Source organism: Nycticebus coucang, chromosome 8 (genome assembly GCF_027406575.1).
Source record: "Nycticebus coucang isolate mNycCou1 chromosome 8, mNycCou1.pri, whole genome shotgun sequence".
Taxonomy (NCBI): Eukaryota; Metazoa; Chordata; class Mammalia; order Primates; family Lorisidae; genus Nycticebus; species Nycticebus coucang.
Genome location: NC_069787.1, coordinates 81538158 through 81555925, shown reverse-complemented (window position 1 = coordinate 81555925; position 17768 = coordinate 81538158). Strand labels below are relative to the sequence as shown.

Here is a 17768-nt window from a genome sequence, read left to right as displayed (position 1 = left end):
TAGCATCCTTGTACCTTTATGTCTACCAAATATTGTGGTTAAATTTAAATTATGGTTAAGTTGGAAAACTTTACTTTTGCCATGGTGTCTGTATTTTATAGCACTTTTCCCTACTTTTCCCCCACAACCTCCCTTTTCAGACCACGAGAATTTCTTTCATAGCTGGGTTCCTTCTGCAGGGCTGTCTAATAAAACTTTTTTACAATGATGGAAAAAAAAAATAAAAAAATAAAAAAAAATAAAAAAAAAGAATTTAGCTGCACTTGCTTGGGAGGAAAGCATGCAGGTGAGAAGTATGCAGGCTTGTTCAACTCCCTGGGGAGCCTCTGATGGCACTGAATGCAGTTCAAGCCTAAAACCCCTGATACTTGTTGAATGTTTGATTACTTTTAAGTTCCTTAGACTATTGACCACAGAGATTTACTTGCCACTCTAAAGGCTATTATAAGCCTACAAAGAAACATTGAGTTATCAGTGAAACTAATAAAAATCTAAAAAGAAGAGGATGACAGTTAATCAGGAGTGGCTAATAAGGTGGAATCTTCCTGTAGTTCCCAAAATACTCCTAGCAGTGGAACCCTTATAGAAATCAATTTCTAAATATGATGTCTGTATGCAATAATCTCTGAATGGAATTATGTACTGAATATCACTGTTCCTTTATACATACTTAGGCTTGTATAGAGTCATATGCATATATTTTATTTTTTAGATTTTATTAGTTGCACAAGCTTTAAATCTAAAATGGAGTTGGGGGATCTTTTTAGACCAGTTCTATGCAATACAATTTTCTGAGATGATAGAATATTCTATGCCTACTCTGATATAATAGTTGTTATTCACATGTAGCTGTTGAACAGTTGAAATGTTACTTCTATGGCTTGTGCATCTGAAGAACTGAAATTTTAATTTCATGCAATTAAGTTAGTGGCCACTAACAGTGTCCCACTGTATGGGACAGTGTATTTTTTATTTTTTATTTTTTTTTATTATTTTTTTTTATTGTTAAATCATAGCTGTGTACATTAGTGCAATCGCCTGTACCCATTCTAAGATGCACCATAGATGTGGCCACACCCATTACCCTCCCTCCACCAAAAACTCCCCCCTCCCTTCCCCTTCCTTGGCCCTTTCCCCATAGTCTTGTGCTATAGTTGGGTTATAGTCTTCATGTGAAAGCTATAATTTAGCTTCATAGTAGGGCTGAGTTACATTGGATACTATTTCCTCCATTCCTGAGATACTTTGCTAAGAAGAATATGTTCCAGCTCCATCCATGTAAACATGAAAGAGGTAAAGTCTCCATCTTTCTTTAAGGCTGCATAGTATTCCATGGTATACATGTACCACAGTTTGCTAGTCCATTCGTGGGTCGATGGGCACTTGGGCTTCTTCCATGACTTAGCAATTATGAATTGGGCTGCAATAAACATTCTGGTACAGATGTCTTTGTTATATTGTGACTTTTGGTCTTCTGGGTATAAACCTAGTAAAGGAATTGTAGGATTGAATGGCAGGTCTATTTTTAGGTCTCTAAGTATTCTCCAAACATCCTTCCAGAAGGAACATATTAGTGGGCATTCCCACCAGCAGTGTAGAAGTGTGCCCTTTCCTCCACATCCACGCCAACATTTCTGGTTTTGGGATTTTGTTATGTGGGCTACTCTTACTGGGGTTAGGTGATATCTCAGAGTAGTTTTGATTTGCATTTCTCTGATGATTAAGGATAATGATCTTTTTTTCATGTGTATGTAGATTTTGCGTCAGTCTTCTTTAGAGAAGTTTCTCTTTAAGTCCCTTGCCCACCCTGAAATGGGGTCACATGTTCTTTTCTTGCTAATAAATTTGAGTTCTCTGTGGATTCTGGTTATTAGACCTTTATCGGAGGTATAGCCTGCAAATATTGTCTCCCATTCTGAGGGCTGTCTGCTTGCTTTACTCACTATGTTCTTGGCTGTGCAGAAGCTTTTTAGTTTGATCAGGTCCCAGTGGTGTATTTTTGATACTGCTTCAATTGCCTGGGGAGTCCTCTTCATAAAATATTCACCCAGGCCGATTCCTTCAAGAGTTTTCCCTGCACTTTCTTCAAGTATTTTTATAGTTTTATGTCTTAAGTTTAAATCTTTTATCCAGTGAGAGTCTATCTTAGTTAATGGTGAAAGGTGTGGGTCCAGTTTCAATCTTCTACAGGTTGCCAGCCAGTTTACCCAGCACCATTTGTTAAATAGGGAATCTTTTCCCCACTGAATGTTTTTAATTGGCTTGTCAAAGATCAAATAACAGTAAGTAGCTGGATCCATCTCTTGGCTCTATTCTGTTCCAGACATCTACTTCTCTGCCTTTGTGCCAGTACCATGCTGTTTTGATCACTATGGATTTATAGTACAGTCTCAGGTCTGGTACGGTGATTCCTTCTGCTTTGTTTTTATTGCTTAGTAATGTTTTGGCTATTCGAGGTTTTTTCTGATTGCATATAAAACGAAGTATTATTTTTTCAAGATCTTTAAAGTATGACAATGGAGATTTAATAGGAATTGCATTAAAATTATATATTGCTTTGGGCAGTATGGACATTTTAACAATGTTTATTCTTCCCAGGCATGAGCATGGTATGTTTTTCCATCTGTTAACATCTTCAGCTATTTCTTTTCTTAGAGTTTCATAGTTCTCTTTGTAGAGATCTTTCACGTCCTTTGTTAGGTATATTCCCAAATATTTCATCTTCTTTGGCACTACTGTGAAAGGAATAGAGTCCTTGACTGTTTGTTCGGCTTGGTTATTGTTGGTATATATAAAGGCTACAGATTTATGGGTATTGATTTTATAGCCTGAGACATTGCTGTATTCCTTGATCACTTCTAAAAGTTTTGTAGCAGAATCCCTAGTGTTTTCCAGATATACTATCATGTCATCTGCGAAGAGTGAAAGTTTGATCTCTTCTGACCCTATGTGGATACCCTTGATTGCCTTTTCTTCCCTAATTGCAATGGCTAAAACTTCCATTACAATGTTAAAGAGCAATGGAGACCAACCTTGCCTGGTTCCTGATCCAAGTGGAAATGATTTCAATTTCACTCCATTCAATACAATATTGGCTGTGGGTTTGCTGTAGATGGCCTCTATTAGTTTAAGAAATGTCCCTTCTATACCAATTTTCTTAAGTGCTCTGATCATGAAGGGATGTTGGATATTATCAAAAGCTTTTTCTGCATCAATTGAAAGAATCATATGGTCTTTATTTTTAAGTTTGTTTATGTGTTGAATTACATTTATAGATTTACGTATATTGAACCAGCCTTGAGACCCTGGGATAAATCCCACTTGGTCATGGGATTTGTTAGGATCTTATTGAGTATTTTAGCATCTATATTCATTAGTGATATTGGTCTATAATTTTCTTTTCTTGTTGGGTCTTTCTCTGGTTTGGGGATCAAGGTGATGTTTGCTTCGTAGAATGTACTGGGTAATATTCCTTCTTTTTCTATATTTTGGAAGAGGTTTGGTAGTATAGGTACTAGTTCTTCTTTAAATGTTTGGTAGAATTCTGACGTAAAGCCATCTGGTCCTGGGCTTTTCTTTTTAGGGAGATTTTGTATAGTTGATGCTATTTCAGAACTTTATATAGGCCTGTTCAACATTTCTACTTCGTTCTGGCTAAGTCTTGGTAGGTGGCGTGCTTCCACGTATTGGTTGATTTCTTTCAGATTTTCATATTTGTGAGAGTAGAGTTTCTTGTAATATTTGTTAAGGATTTTTTGAATTTCTGAGGTGTCTGTTGTTATTTCATCTTTACCATTTCTGATTGATAAAATTAGAGATTTTACTCTTTTTTTCCTGGTTAGGTTGGCCAAACGTTTATCTATTTTATTGATCTTTTAAAAAACCAGCTTTTGGATTTATTGATCTGTTGTATAATTCTTTTTTTTTTTAATTCTTTTGTTTTCAATTTCATTTAATTCTGCTCTGATTTTGGTTATTTCTTTTCTTCTGCTGCTGTTTGGGGTTGAAGTGTTCTTTCTCCAGTTGCTTGAGATGTTCCATTAAGTTATTGACTTCCTCTCTTTCCGTTTTCTTGAGGAAGGCTTGAGTGCTATAAATTTCCCTCTTAGGACTGCCTTTGCAGTATCCCAGAGGTTCTGGTAATTTATGTCTTGATTGTTGTTTTGTTCCAAAAATATGGTGATTTCCTTCTTAATCTCGTCTATAACCCATGTATCCTTTAGCATAAGGTTGTTTAGCTTCCATGTTTTTGTATGGGTATGCAGGTTCCTGTTGTTATTGAGTTCAACTTTTATTCCATGATGGTCTGAGAAGATGCAAGAAATAATTTGTATTTTTTTAAATTTGCTGAGGTTAGATTTGTGGCCTAGGATGTGGTCGATTTTGGAGTATGTTCCGTGGGCTGATGAGAAGAATGTGTATTCAGTTTTTTTGGGATGAAATGTTCTGTAGATGTCTGTTAAGTCCAGGTGTTGAATGGTTGAGTTTAAATCTAAAATTTCTTTGCTTAGCTTCTTTTTGGAGAATCTATCCAGGACTGCTAAAGGGGTGTTAAAATCTCCAACTACCATGGAAGTGGAGGAAATTGAGTTGCTCATGTCTGTTAGGGTTTCTCTTATAAATTGAGGTGTGTTGTGGTTGGGTGCATAAATATTAATAATTGAGATCTCATCATATTGAGTATTACCTTTAACAAATATGAAGTGTCCATCCTTACCCTTCCTTATTTTGGTTGGTTTAAAGCCTATTGCGTCTGTGAACAGGATTGCAATGCCTGCTTTTTTCTGCTTTCCATTTGCCTGGAATATAGATGACCATCCCTTCACCTTGAGTCTGTATCTGTCTTTTAATGTAAGATGCAATTCTTGGATGCAGCAGATATCTGGCTTGAGTTTTTGTATCCAGTCCGCCAACCTATGCCTCTTTAGGGGTCAATTTAAACCATTCACATTGATTGAGAGTATTGATAAGCCTTTCGAGAGACCCGTGGACATTTTTAATCCTTTTGCGACTGTGGAAGTTGGAATTCGATCAAAATTTTTTTGGGTGGGTTTACTTTTGTGGTGGAGAATTACGCTGGTCTTTATGGAAGATAGGTCTAAGAATGTCCTAGAGAGCTGGTTTAGTTGTGGCAAATTTCTTCAACATGTGAATGTAGTTGAAGTATTTAATTTCTCCGTCATAAATGAAGGTCAGTTTAGCTGGGAACAGGATCCTGGGTTGAAAGTTATTTTGTTTTAGGAGATTAAAAGTCGATGACCATCCTCTTCTAGCTTGAAAGGTTTCAATAGAGAGATCTGCAGTTATTCTGATATTCTTCCCCTTGTAGGTAATGGTTTTCTTTCGTCTGGCAGCTTTCAGAATTTTCTCCTTCATATTAACTTTAGTGAAATTGATTATGATGTGTTTGGGGGATGTCTTTTTTTGGATTTGATACTTTATTTTTTCTTATACACACATTACAAACACATAAAAATGCTATGTATATTTCCTAGGTACTATCAAGTTACATATAATTTTAAATATTATTTTTACTATCATACACTTCTAAGTATTTTCTTTTTCCTCTTAGGCTTTCTTTAATTACTTGAGAGGATTTCTTTTTAAATATTCTCCCCCCGAAAATAATGTCTCCTGCACAGTTTTTGCTGCTATTGTCTTTTACATATGTTATACACACATGCTGTAATGTGAATGTATGATACTGATTATTTCATATTTGAGGTCTGTTTTGCAACCTAGAATATAAACATTATTTGTAAGTAGTCTCTGTATGTTTGAGAAAAATGTATATTCTTTAATTGTTCAGTATTTCTAAGTATATTTATTAAATTGGGTCTAATTTTGCTGTGAAAATCTTGTGTTTCACATTATTTATTTTAAGGCTACTTTTTAGATCTCCTATCATGGAGTTATTACATTCCTAGTCAGTATTTTTTTTTTTTATAGCAACCGTCTCTCTTCTATGTATCATTTCATTCTAAAATTGATATTGTCTAATAATAAAATAGCTACTCAGATTTCTGTTTGGTTGTATGAGATTTGCGGTTTTTCAATTCTTTTACTTCCATCCTCTTTGTGTCTTTGTTTTACTTGCTAGTAGCATAGAGTTGGGTTTTTAAAAGCTAACCTGACAGCTTTCATATTTATGTATGTCATCATTGCTAATGTTTTCTTTTTTATTTATTTATTTATTTTTATTTTCCCTCTATCTCGAACACACTTTTTTTTTTTTAATTAAATCATAACTGTATACATTGATATGATCATGGGGCATCATACACTCGCTTCATAGACCATTTGACACATTTTTATCATAGTGGTTAACATAGCCTTTCCGGCGTTATCTCAGTTACTGTGCCAAAACCTTTACAGTCTACATCTACCAAGTTTCGCAAATACCCCTGTAAGATGCACCACCGATCCCCCTCCCTCTACCCACCTCCCCCTTTCCCACTTCCCCCTATTGTTAAGTTGTAACTGGGTTATAGCTTTCATGTGAGAGCCCCAAATTAGTTTCATAGTAGGGCTGAGTACTGGGGGATGTCTTATTTGGGTTGAGTCGTGCTGGAGTTCTGAAACTGTCTGCTATCTGAATTTCGGAATCCCTTGGCATGTCTGGAAAGTTCTCCTTCATAATCTCATGGAGAAGAGACTCTGTGCCTTGTGAAGCCACTTCATCACTTTCAGGGATCCCTATAAGACGAATATTGGTTTTCTTCAAATTATCCCTGAACTCTCTGAGAGAGTGGTCTGTTTTTGCTTTCCATTTCTCTTCTTTGAGGGTTTGGGAGAGTTCGGAAGCTTTGTCTTCAATGTCAGAAATCCTTTCTTCTGCTTGTTCCATTCTGTTACTGAGGGATTCTACTGTGTTTCTCAGATCTTTGAGGGATGCAACTTCTTGTCTCAATGTGTCGAAATCTTTGGTCATTTGGTCTTTGAATCCATTAAATTCTTGAGATAACTTTTGAAATTCTAATTCGATCTTATTTGCTATCCAGATCCTGAATTCAATTTCTGACATCTCAGCTATTTGTTTGTGCATGGGGTCTTGTGCTGTTTCTGCCCCATTGATCCTTGGGGGAGTTGATCTACTCTGATTATTCATATTGCCAGAGTTTTTCTGTTGATTTCGCCTCATGATTGTTTTTCACCATTGCCTCTGGCCGTCCTCAGAGTTGGGGAGGTGTCTCTCCAAGATTAGACCCCAGCGGGATCACTCTATTGTTTGCTGGATCTTTGTAGGGAGTGACCCTGTGTAGTTTCTCTGGGGATGCTCTAGCTAGGGAGTTCTGGTTGTGGAAGTAGCTCCGGTTTGTGACACACCCGGATCCAGCAACAGGGTTGGGGGTGGTGCGCACGGTTCTGGGAGTGCCAGGTGCCCAGTGACTTTGGCACAGAGAGCCCAAGGCTCCAGTAGTCTCTGGCCAGGAGAAGAGCTCTGCACAGAGGCAGGGAGGGCTCCAAAGGGCACGCAGCTACCAGAGTCTCTGTCCAGATGAATGGGCTAGTGTGGAGGCTGGGAGGACATAGGAGGGAGGACGCAGGGTTGCGTGGCTCCCGCAGTTCCTGGTCAGGGAATACGGAGGCCCAGTTGGTGCGGGTCACCGGTTGGGGGTCTCTGCACATCTCTTACGGAGGTCTGGGCGGTGCCAAGCCCAGGAGTTTGAGGTTGCTATGAGCTGTGACGTCACGGCACTCCACCCAGGGCAACAGCCCAAGGCTCCAGTGTGCCAAAACCATCTCACTCTGCCCCTAAGGATTAAGGCTGTAATAGGAGTCCCCGCCTTTAGGCTGCTCAGTCAATAGGTTACTTTGACCCGCCCAATCCTTGCTCTGAGTCCCTGAGGGCGGAGCTTGCTGGGGCAGTTATTTCACAATGGCTTCCTGCTGCCAGTCCAGTGGCTCATTCTGGGGCCCCAGACAATGCCCAAAGTTCTCCACACTCCTGCTCAAGCTCTCCCCAAGGCAGTTCAACTGAATGCCAAGTCCAAGAACACCGAAACAGATCATAGGTAAGCCCTTTCCAGTTTGCAGTCTTGACTGCTGCTTGTACTTACGGTTGCCGGCGTGATTAGGTCGATCGAACACACGCAACCTCTTGCCAGTTTTCCACTGTTTTTGTCCTCCTCTTGGGGTCCAGAAGTCCCTTGCTGGCTCCCTGTATCCTCAAAGGGATGATTATAGGGAGATCCCACCGGCCAGAGATGCCTGGAGTCTTGTCTCCCCAGCCTCGCTGTTCCCAGTTGCAGGGAAGCTGTTACTCAGCTGCCATCTTTAATCTCTGTCTGTATTTTTTATTTTTTATTATTATTTTTTTGATGGTGTAGAGTTTAGACCTTTCCCCCCCAATGCCTTTCTATTCAGAGTAGTAGTTAAGAAGACAGTAGAGAAGTCAAAGGAGAGGGCCTTGTGCCATGGGAATAAAGTTGGTAAAAATGGATCTACTTTTTTTTTGTGTGTAGAGACAGTCTCACTAATTTCTCAGGCTGGTCTTGAATTCCTGGCCTCAAGCAATCCTTTGGCCTTGGCCTCCCATAAGTGCTGAGATTATAGCAGCGGTTCTCAACTTGTGGGTTGCGACCCCTTTTTAACAATGAAAATACATTGCCACATTAGGAAGGTTGAGAACCATTGGATTATAGGCATATGCCACAGTGCCCAGCTTCCACTTTTTTTTTGGTGAACCTTAATTCCTCCCCATCTTCATCCATTAAAGGGATCCAGGGAAGCATTATCTTTAGGAAGAGGTGCTACTAGGGGGTTTGTACCTTTGTTTCTGACCAAAGAGTCTGATCTGATGATTTGTTTTTTTTTTTTTGACATACGTGGTTCTGAGTAAAGCAGCACCATTAGGTCATGGGGTTATTTTGTACCTAGATGAATGAACATTAGACTAGGATAAAAGATGCTTTCTCCCGTCATTCTTCCTCGGGGTAGATGTACCCCATTTTGTTGATAACAGTGGTGCTGATGTTTTTGGATAAGGCTACTTTTGACTTCTAGATGAGAAATAAAGCCTAAGAAATGAACAGTCTTGTTGAAGATTTCTGCTGTTCTCTAAACCAGTGCTTCCCCAAGTTAACATGCACACAAATCATTTGGGAGCCTTTTAAAATGTACATTTTATGCAGCAGGTTCAGGGTGAGACTTGAGATTAGGCATTTCTTACCAGCTGCCAGGGGATGTCAGAACTACTTTAGGAACAACATTTTAATTCTGAATAGCCAAGATTATAGAACTATCTCAACCTGCCTTTCATGGTCACCACCAGATGGCAATATGTTCACTTTCTCTAACTGCTGTTGCTATTCAGCTTGTTCTTAGGACCAAGAAAAGCAAGATTGGAGCCTTTGCTTTTTTCACAATTGTGATCTTTTCTCTGATTTACTACTTGGCCTTTCCTAGCAACCCCAAATCCAGGCCTCCACATCCCTTTCCTTGGTCCCCCAGTGAGGAGCTAGTTGCTTTCTGCTCTGTGCTCAGCACCAGGACAATGCTCATTTTAAGTGAATGCAGGCATGGGGTATTGACTTATAGGATGTTCATCATGTTTTTTCCTTTTTATAAAACCAAAATTTTTATTTGTTAAGAAAATTTATGAAATATAAGAAAGAAATTCTCTATCAAACCACTTACCATAAAAATTAATATATTTGTGACTTTGGCAATTTAGCCTTATTACATGCATTTAGACTTATACATTTTTGTTTTCTTTTATAAAAATGGAATGAGTATATAGATATAATTAGTCTTGAAAGGAAAATTTTGGGCATAAATGAGATCTCTCATTTTGAAATGATTTGTTTCTGTTTTGTATGATTTCCAAGCACTTTTGCAACTTCAGAAGATCTTGTTTTTATTTTTTTAAGATAGGGAGTCTCACTCTGTCACTCATACTAGAGTACACTGGTACAATCATAGGTAATTGTAGCCTCAAACTCCTGGCCTCAGACAATCATCCCACCCCAGCCTCCTGAGTAGCTGGGACTATGGGTACATGCAACCATGTCCGGCTAGGTTTAGATATGTCTAAGCATGGTTTAGATATGCTTATATATACAGTAACTTAAGTTCTTCTAAAAAGATGTCTTGGTAGTTAAAAACTATAACTTTCAGCGAAATGACACACATAATGAAACCAATTTTACAATAGGCTAATTGATAATAATAAACAAGAGTTAAGTTCCTAAAGCATATTGCCCATCACAGAAACATCATCAAACTTACAAAGACCAAAATATTAATATTAAACACTGGAAAAAATGTGAACTATACATACATTTAAGAAAGATTGATACAAACAAGTAAGATAAGCATTTACCCAATTATTCCAATTTAGGGTTACAGGTGGTTAGAGCCTCTATCAGCAGCTAAGAGTACCAGGCAGGAAGCAGCCCTGGATAGGACACTGTCCCATTGCAGGGCACACACACCCTCACACTCACACTCACACAGGTACAACTGAGACATGACATTTCACCTAACGTGCACATCTTTGGGATGTGAGAGGAAACCAGAGAAAACTCATGCAGATAAAGAAAGTACATTCAAATTCCACACAGGCAGTGGCCCTGGTGGGAATCGATTTTTTTTCCCCCCTCTCATTGATGTGTATAATGAGGACATTGAAGACAAAATACTTGGAGGGCCAATTATTTGAGGAATGTTATTCCAGATACATCTGGAATGGCTAAATAAAGCTAATTAACATATAAGTTAGCTCACATACTTGACATTTTATTGTGGCGAGAACATTTAGGATCTACTTAGCAATTTTTAAGAATACAAGACATTGTTATTAACTGTAGTCACTATGTTCATTAGATCTCTTGAGCTTATTCCTGTTTAACTGAAATTTTGTATTTGACAGACAGCTCCCTGATTCTCCATGTTTCCTAACCCCTGGTAGCCACCATACTAGTTTCTATTCGTGTAAATTCAACTTTTTTTTTTTTTTTCAATTCCACGTGTAAGTAAGATTATGTGGTATTTGTTTTTCTGCTATTGGCTTAGTTGACTTAGCATAATGTCCTACAGGCTCATCCATGTTGTAACAGATGAAAGGATTTCCTTCTTTTTAAAGACTGCATAGTATTTCACTATTATGTATAACTCATTCATTGATGGATACTTAAGTTGATTCTGTATCTTGGCTATTGTGAATAATCCTGCACTGTACATGGGAATGCAGATATCTCTTTAACATACTGATTTCATTTCCTTTCAATTTTTACTATTTTAAAAACATGGTGAAACTCTATTAAAGACACATAAGCTGAGTCTGTTCTGTGTGCATGCTTTCGAGCCTCTGCTCATGAGTCTGAACATGTTAACAGAAAGACTGCTTAGAAAATAAGACTTCTTCCCTCACACACTCACACTCATTCATCCTGGGGCAATTCAGACACGCCAGTTCACCTAATATGCATGTCTTTGGGATGTAGGAGGAAATCACATTACCTAGTTACAAACATGGCGAGAATGTACAAACTCTACACAGTGGCTCTTGCTGGGAATTGATTTCTTTTCTCATAAATACTATAACAGGATGGCATTGAATGAAATGTTATTTGAGGACCTGCTATATTTGCTAAGTATATAATTTTCTAAATTATAGAAAATTTATTAAAAATGGTTTTATATAAATATAACAATTTATTATAATTGCACTTTTGCATATTTTTATTTAGTTTTTTGTTGTTTAGTGCTTACAGAGTCATCTTTTGAAAAACTGTGATTATAATGTATAAGCAACTTTGTATCCTGATGTTTCTTTTGTCTTTTAATAAGCTTACAGAAAATTTAGAAAAACAGCCAGAAAACTTTAGTGAAATAAGCAAGTCACCCACAGCCTTCCTACGCAGTGATATGATTTGTCAGTATTTAGTTATGTTATCATTCTCTGATTTCTTTCCTGAAGTTTGAAGCTTTCTCTGATCTGTAACTGCCTTCTTTACTAGTCTGAACCATGTAATCATATTTATTATATGATAATTATATTACATATAATTATATATATAATTATATTATATTACATATTTATTATACAGTTGCATCTAATTGTCTCTCTTCTTGTACTTGGCACTTTTCTATTCACTTTCATATGACCTTTGTACTAAATTAGTTTTCCTGGGGGAAGAATGATGTTTCTGAAAAGCTTTCAGTGTCATGGTGCAGGGAGGCAAGCAGCAAGTTTCCATTGGCTTGATATTGAAGGAAGTTCCTCCTTTACCAAGAGTCCTATTTTTTTCTGAGTTTTCATTGTTTTTTTGTGTCTTCATAGTTATTTTAGGATGAAGGTAAGAGGGCAAAGACCAGGAGTACAAGCCAGATACTGTTATACCACACACATTTTTTTATCTCAGAGTGAGCTTCCAGCTAAGGTGATGTGGGTCTTCCTTTGCCATTTTCTCTTTGAAGGTTGGTGCTATAGTGGATCCTGCTTCTGCCTGGCATCTGAAGCTCTCTTGATTAGAGAGAGAAATGAGTGTTTGCCCTAGAAGTAGATATGTGTATGTTTTGGCTCTTCTGACTTGATGTGTTGAAAGATGATCAGATGCGTGTAAGAGGATGTGGAAGATAATGTTGGAAGCTCTTTCTGGATTTCTTTGTATTCCTTTTACCATTTCTGTGTGCTCCCTCATATTGGTATACCTTCACTTTGAAAAGTCAGCACGTAAGGCTTGTTCTCAAGAGAACGTCTTTGAGCTTATGGAGCCAGTTTTGCTCATACTTTTATAACCTGGGGATTTACATCCTCCCAACGCAGACTATAGTCAGTGACTGATAGATGGGCATCCACATGAAAGCCCATTTCCTTTGCCTTGCATGGGGACAAATATGAAGTGTGACTCACAATCCAGAGCTTCCCTGTGGGATCAGGTGGAGGTCACCCTCTGTGGGAATTTGTTTGACTACATACCCTCCTCCACCCCTACCCTGTTTACCCTTACTGGTCTTCCTCTTTAATAACTACTTTCAAACAAATCTGTGACTCAGGGTCTGCTGCTGGGGAACCTGAATAAAAATAGTATACTTTAAATTTCTTCCCCATTTTCAAAAGTCCATCTCTTTTAAAGTGTTGCCACTCTGGTAGACCATGACATTGAATGTTCATTATTCTCTTCACAATTGTGATAGCCCTTCTACTGTGAGCCAGGCCCTTTTCATTTGAGTGAAAATAAATGCCCAGTTTTGCTTCCCTATCTGTTCAGTAAAATTCCATTTTAACTAAGAATGTTTTTTTGAGTGAATAATCTGATACCAAATAAAAATTTGTCTTTTTAAAAACACTTTATCAGAAGGTATTTACTCATAATGACTACTTTCTTAAATGCATTGAACCGAGGGGACATTGGCTTTCCTTTCTTGGCCAGAGAGATGGCTCCTTACTTAACTTGACATTTTCCATTTGTCAATTAGAGGTAGAAGTTGGGGTAGCTGGCATCTAGTTGGGTGTTGCTGTTCCACTAAGCTATCTTCTTGCTGTCACTCCTTGACTTGTTAATTGTCTTACTGCTGAACAACAAAGTAATCCCCCAATTTAGTGGCTTTCAGGAGGGCTTTGGAGTAGCTGTGCTGTACATGAACTCAGGAAACCAGTTATTGCATAAAAACTTTCTGAAGCAGGAGATAGTTCAGAGGTTCTTGAACCTCCTTTCTTCTCTGCAAGGTAATTTTTCCTCAACATTCAGTTGTGTTAAAGGTGATGATTTATGACCATTGCTACTATTTTCTAATAGCTTTTTAAAATTAATTTTCTTTAAATAAAAGTATGGACAACCAGCTTTACTTATACTTAGGGTTGTGAAAATAATACATGATTTATTGGTATTTGGCAAAAATCTCATACAAGCCCCCAAGATGGAAATGCTACTTCTTGAATATCCTTGTGTCTTATGGTCTGTGTTTCTATGCTCTTATTTTTCTAGGGTATTGTGCATGTTGGTATGGGTTCTTCTTTCTCTCACTTGGGTTAGGTTACTTTACTATTTCCTCTCTATTCTATACCCTTTGTATCTTTACTGATGGTCTTTTTCCCCAACTCTTTCAGAGTTGACTGGGTCTCTAATCCACCAAACTCTTCTTTTTTTCTGTCTTCACTTTTCTCTTTTCTTTCTTCTTTTCTCTTTTCTTTCTTCTTCTTTCTTCTTTTCTTCTTCTTTGTCCATAGGGTTGGATATTTTAGAACTGTTTCTACTGGAAGTGACAGACTCAAATGACTGCAAACTCAAATGACTGTTATAATAGAAATGCCAGAGATGGACTGAGGTACAGTTAGCTTCAGGTATCTAACCATTGTCACAAGGACATATTATCTCCCATCTTTCAATTCAGCTGTTCTCTGGTTGAGAACAGACTCAGACTCTCTGTTGAGATGAGATTCTAATTTATGACTTCTCCAACATTTCCAGACTTGTGGCTCCATCTCTCAGTGGTTTGAACAAACATTGTAGGCTACACTTTTGACTACAGTGTGTACCATTGAACCAATACCTATAGTCAGGAGGTTGGAGAGTCTTGATTGGCTTACGCCCAAATTATGTGCTATCCAAATTATGTAGATGCTGTCTCATTCACACTTTAACAGAGTTCTGGAGGGTGAGAAAATACTATTAACAGAAGATTAACAAATAAATCCTAGGGAACAAAAATTGCAAATGCCTATTTTTTTTTGCAGTTTTTGGCTGGGGCCAGGTTTGAACCTACCACCTCCGGTATATGGGGCCGGCACCCTACTCCTTGAGCCATAGGCGCCACCCTCAAATGCCTATTTTAAAAGTTTGCTTTTTATACTTTTATTCTGATTTCTGTTAAAATAATATGATAGACTAGCCTATATTTAATGTTTTCTTTTTTACAATGAATATTTAAAATATTAAAATATATAATCATTTTAGAAAACTTGGGAAAGGATGGGAAGCAAAAACTAGCAAATGAAAATTGCCCTTATTTAGGTAATCCTTGATGTCTTCCCTTCTGTTTTCCCTCGCTGCTTTCTTACTGGTACTGTTCCTAGGCAAAATACAAAATGCCCAGTTGAATTTGAATTTCAGAGAAGCAATGAATAAATTGATGTAAAATGTCCTGAATATTTCACATATATACTTACACAAAGAAATTATTAATCTGAAGTTCAAACTTACTTGGCATCTGTAGGAGACCATATAGGTTCATTGGAAGGAGAAGGGAGAGCTAAGCTGGGAACACTCTGTAATTATAAGAAACACTGGTAACATCTCGGTTATATAACACCTTGGTGATAAGGGGATGGGGAAGGGATTCAGCTCTCCTTGACACGAGCGCAAGTGAAACGAGAACATCAGTGATTGTCAGTGTCTACATCTGTGGTGCAAGTAGCCATGGGATCACATCTATAAGTAGATGCAGGAGCAGTCAGTTGTGGGGCGCACATTCTTTCACGGACTCGCTCACTCAGACTCTTGCTCCTCTGCTCAGAGGCCCTTCTAAGAAGACTGCTAAGATTTACTCTGCTATTTACTCCTGCTATTAAGACTGTTTCTCTCCCTTGAAGATGGTCTTTCTCTCTCTTTCTCTCCCTTCTGCTAAAGCAAATAGCCCTCAGGGACCTCAGGCTACCTTCTCAAGCAAGGTAGCACAGCGGTCGGTGTTCAGACAGTAACCTAGGCTGGGGCTGGAGACCTGGCCAGTCCCAGGCCCCGACAGGCATCCTATATTTTTATTAAATTTGGCCATCTATTTGTTGAAGACCTATTTAAAAAATTTTCCACCCTGAAGACTCACTAGCATTATGAAATAGGGTAACAATTGTTCTGTCTCTAGACATCAAAGATCAGATGGAAACACATGGTGTGATTAAAAAATTAACAGTTGAGGGGGTAAGCTGTACTTTAACTATTATCCTACAATTCGTGACTTTTTTTTTTTTATGAGACAGAGTCTCAAGCTGTCACCCTGGATAGAGTGCGTGGCATCACAGCTCACAGCAACGTTAAACTCTTGGGCTTAAGTGATTCTCTTGCCTCAGCCTCCCAATTAGCTGGGACTATAGGCGCTTGCCACAACGCCCTGCTATTTTTTGATTGTAGTCGTCATTGTTGTTTGGCAGGCCTGGGCTGGATTCAAACCTGCCAGCTCCCGTGTATATGGCTGGTGTACTAGCCGCTGAGCTACAGGTACCGAGCCATTGACTTTTTAGGAAGGACATTCTTTTGTTTTTTTTTTTTTTTGTAGAGAGTCTCACTTTATTGCCCTCGGTAGAGTCCTGTAGTGTCACACGCTCACAGCAACCTCCAACTCCTGGGCTTAGGTGATTCTCTTGCCTCAGCCTCCCAGGTAGCTGGGACTACGGGTGTCTGCCACAACGCCTGGCTTTTTTATGTTGTTGCGATTTGGTCAGGGCCAGGTTTGAACCCACCACCCTTGGTATATGGGGCCGGTGCTCTACCCACTGAGCTACAGGCGCCACCCGCCATTGACTTTTTAATTATTCTGTAGTTTCTCCTGTATTTCTATGTTCATTAAGCAGGGCCCACTGTTAATATTATACAAAATTTAAGCCAGGCTTTTACCCTTTTGATCTCAGTAGAATGCCCTGAACTCAAATATTCTGCCTTAGGACACAATCATTCTTTTGTCTTCTGGTCAGGGCTCTGTACTCTTTATAGGGCATTTCTAACTTTCTCAAGAAGTCTGAAGGTTGGTGCTTACACTACTGTTTACAAGTGGTTATGTAACATGCCCAAAGTAATTATTTGTTTCTAGTTTTCCCATTTCTTAAAAATACTGACCTGTAATCCATATTAATTACATATGGATGTAGTTAAGGGAAGAAGAGAAATAATACTTACATTTTTGAAATGTGGTTTATTCTTATTTTTAAAGAAATTCCTCCTGACCTAGTCTGTGACATTAATCGAGACTGTGCCAACACCTTCATTAAGTTCTTACTGGAAAAACAGAAATGGCCTGAAGTACTTCTGCTACTGACCCGCAAAGTAAGTGGGGAGCCACCGCTCGGAGACTGCCTCATCCAAGATTGCAGCTTCTCAGACCTAGACATCTGTACCATCATCCCTCACCTCAGTGCCTGGGACCAGCGGAAGACTCAGCTCCTGGGATGCCTGATAGACGGTGGAGGTGAGAATGACTAGGTCATAAGCATTAGAGAATGGTCCAAGTTGTCCAGATGGGGAAGTCCAGGCCACTGCCTGCCTTTCTCTTGCTTTTGGAGACATCACAACATCTAAGTCATTCTTTCACCTATATCTTCTCTTGTTTTGAAATAGTAATGGAGAATACTAGTTACATAGGAACTCTGCATGTTTATGAATTCCAGTTATCTCCATCCCTTTTCTTTTGTGCGGGGAAATCAGGTATGTGGCTCTGATTCAGCCTACAATGGCCATCTCCTCCTAACCTCTGGCTGGACTTTTTCCTGTAGGGGATATGCTGTGTGGATCTTTGTCAACTCTTGTGGTTTTCTTTTCTAATCAATGGATTAGGATTTCAGATGCTTGATTTTAAAGGAATAGCCAAATAATTGGTGGGCAGAAGCATCTGCTGCTTTAATCAGAACAATCACGCATAGCTAGAAGTGTGTCTGGAGTGGATTTGCTGGATTGGGTTTTATTTTTGAACTAATCAGAAACACCAACCTACTCCCACCCCATCCCTCACACTCCAGTAATGCCATTACTAACTGTGTGGCCCTAGGCATGCTAGTTATGCCTTTTTCTCCTCATTTGTAAAATGGGAATCATGGTAGGCTGTCTTTATTATAG

General features: G+C 38.6%; 1 protein-coding gene across 1 annotated transcript in view; it reads left to right on the top strand.

The window, feature by feature from the left end:
- The window catches only part of TRANK1 (tetratricopeptide repeat and ankyrin repeat containing 1), a 126458-nt gene that overhangs the window by 42167 nt on the left and 66523 nt on the right, over window positions 1–17768 (top strand). The window contains exon 9 of the mRNA XM_053600052.1: window positions 16870–17124. Within this exon, the coding sequence (XP_053456027.1) occupies window positions 16870–17124 (255 nt within the window). The remainder of the gene's footprint in view (window positions 1–16869; window positions 17125–17768) is intronic.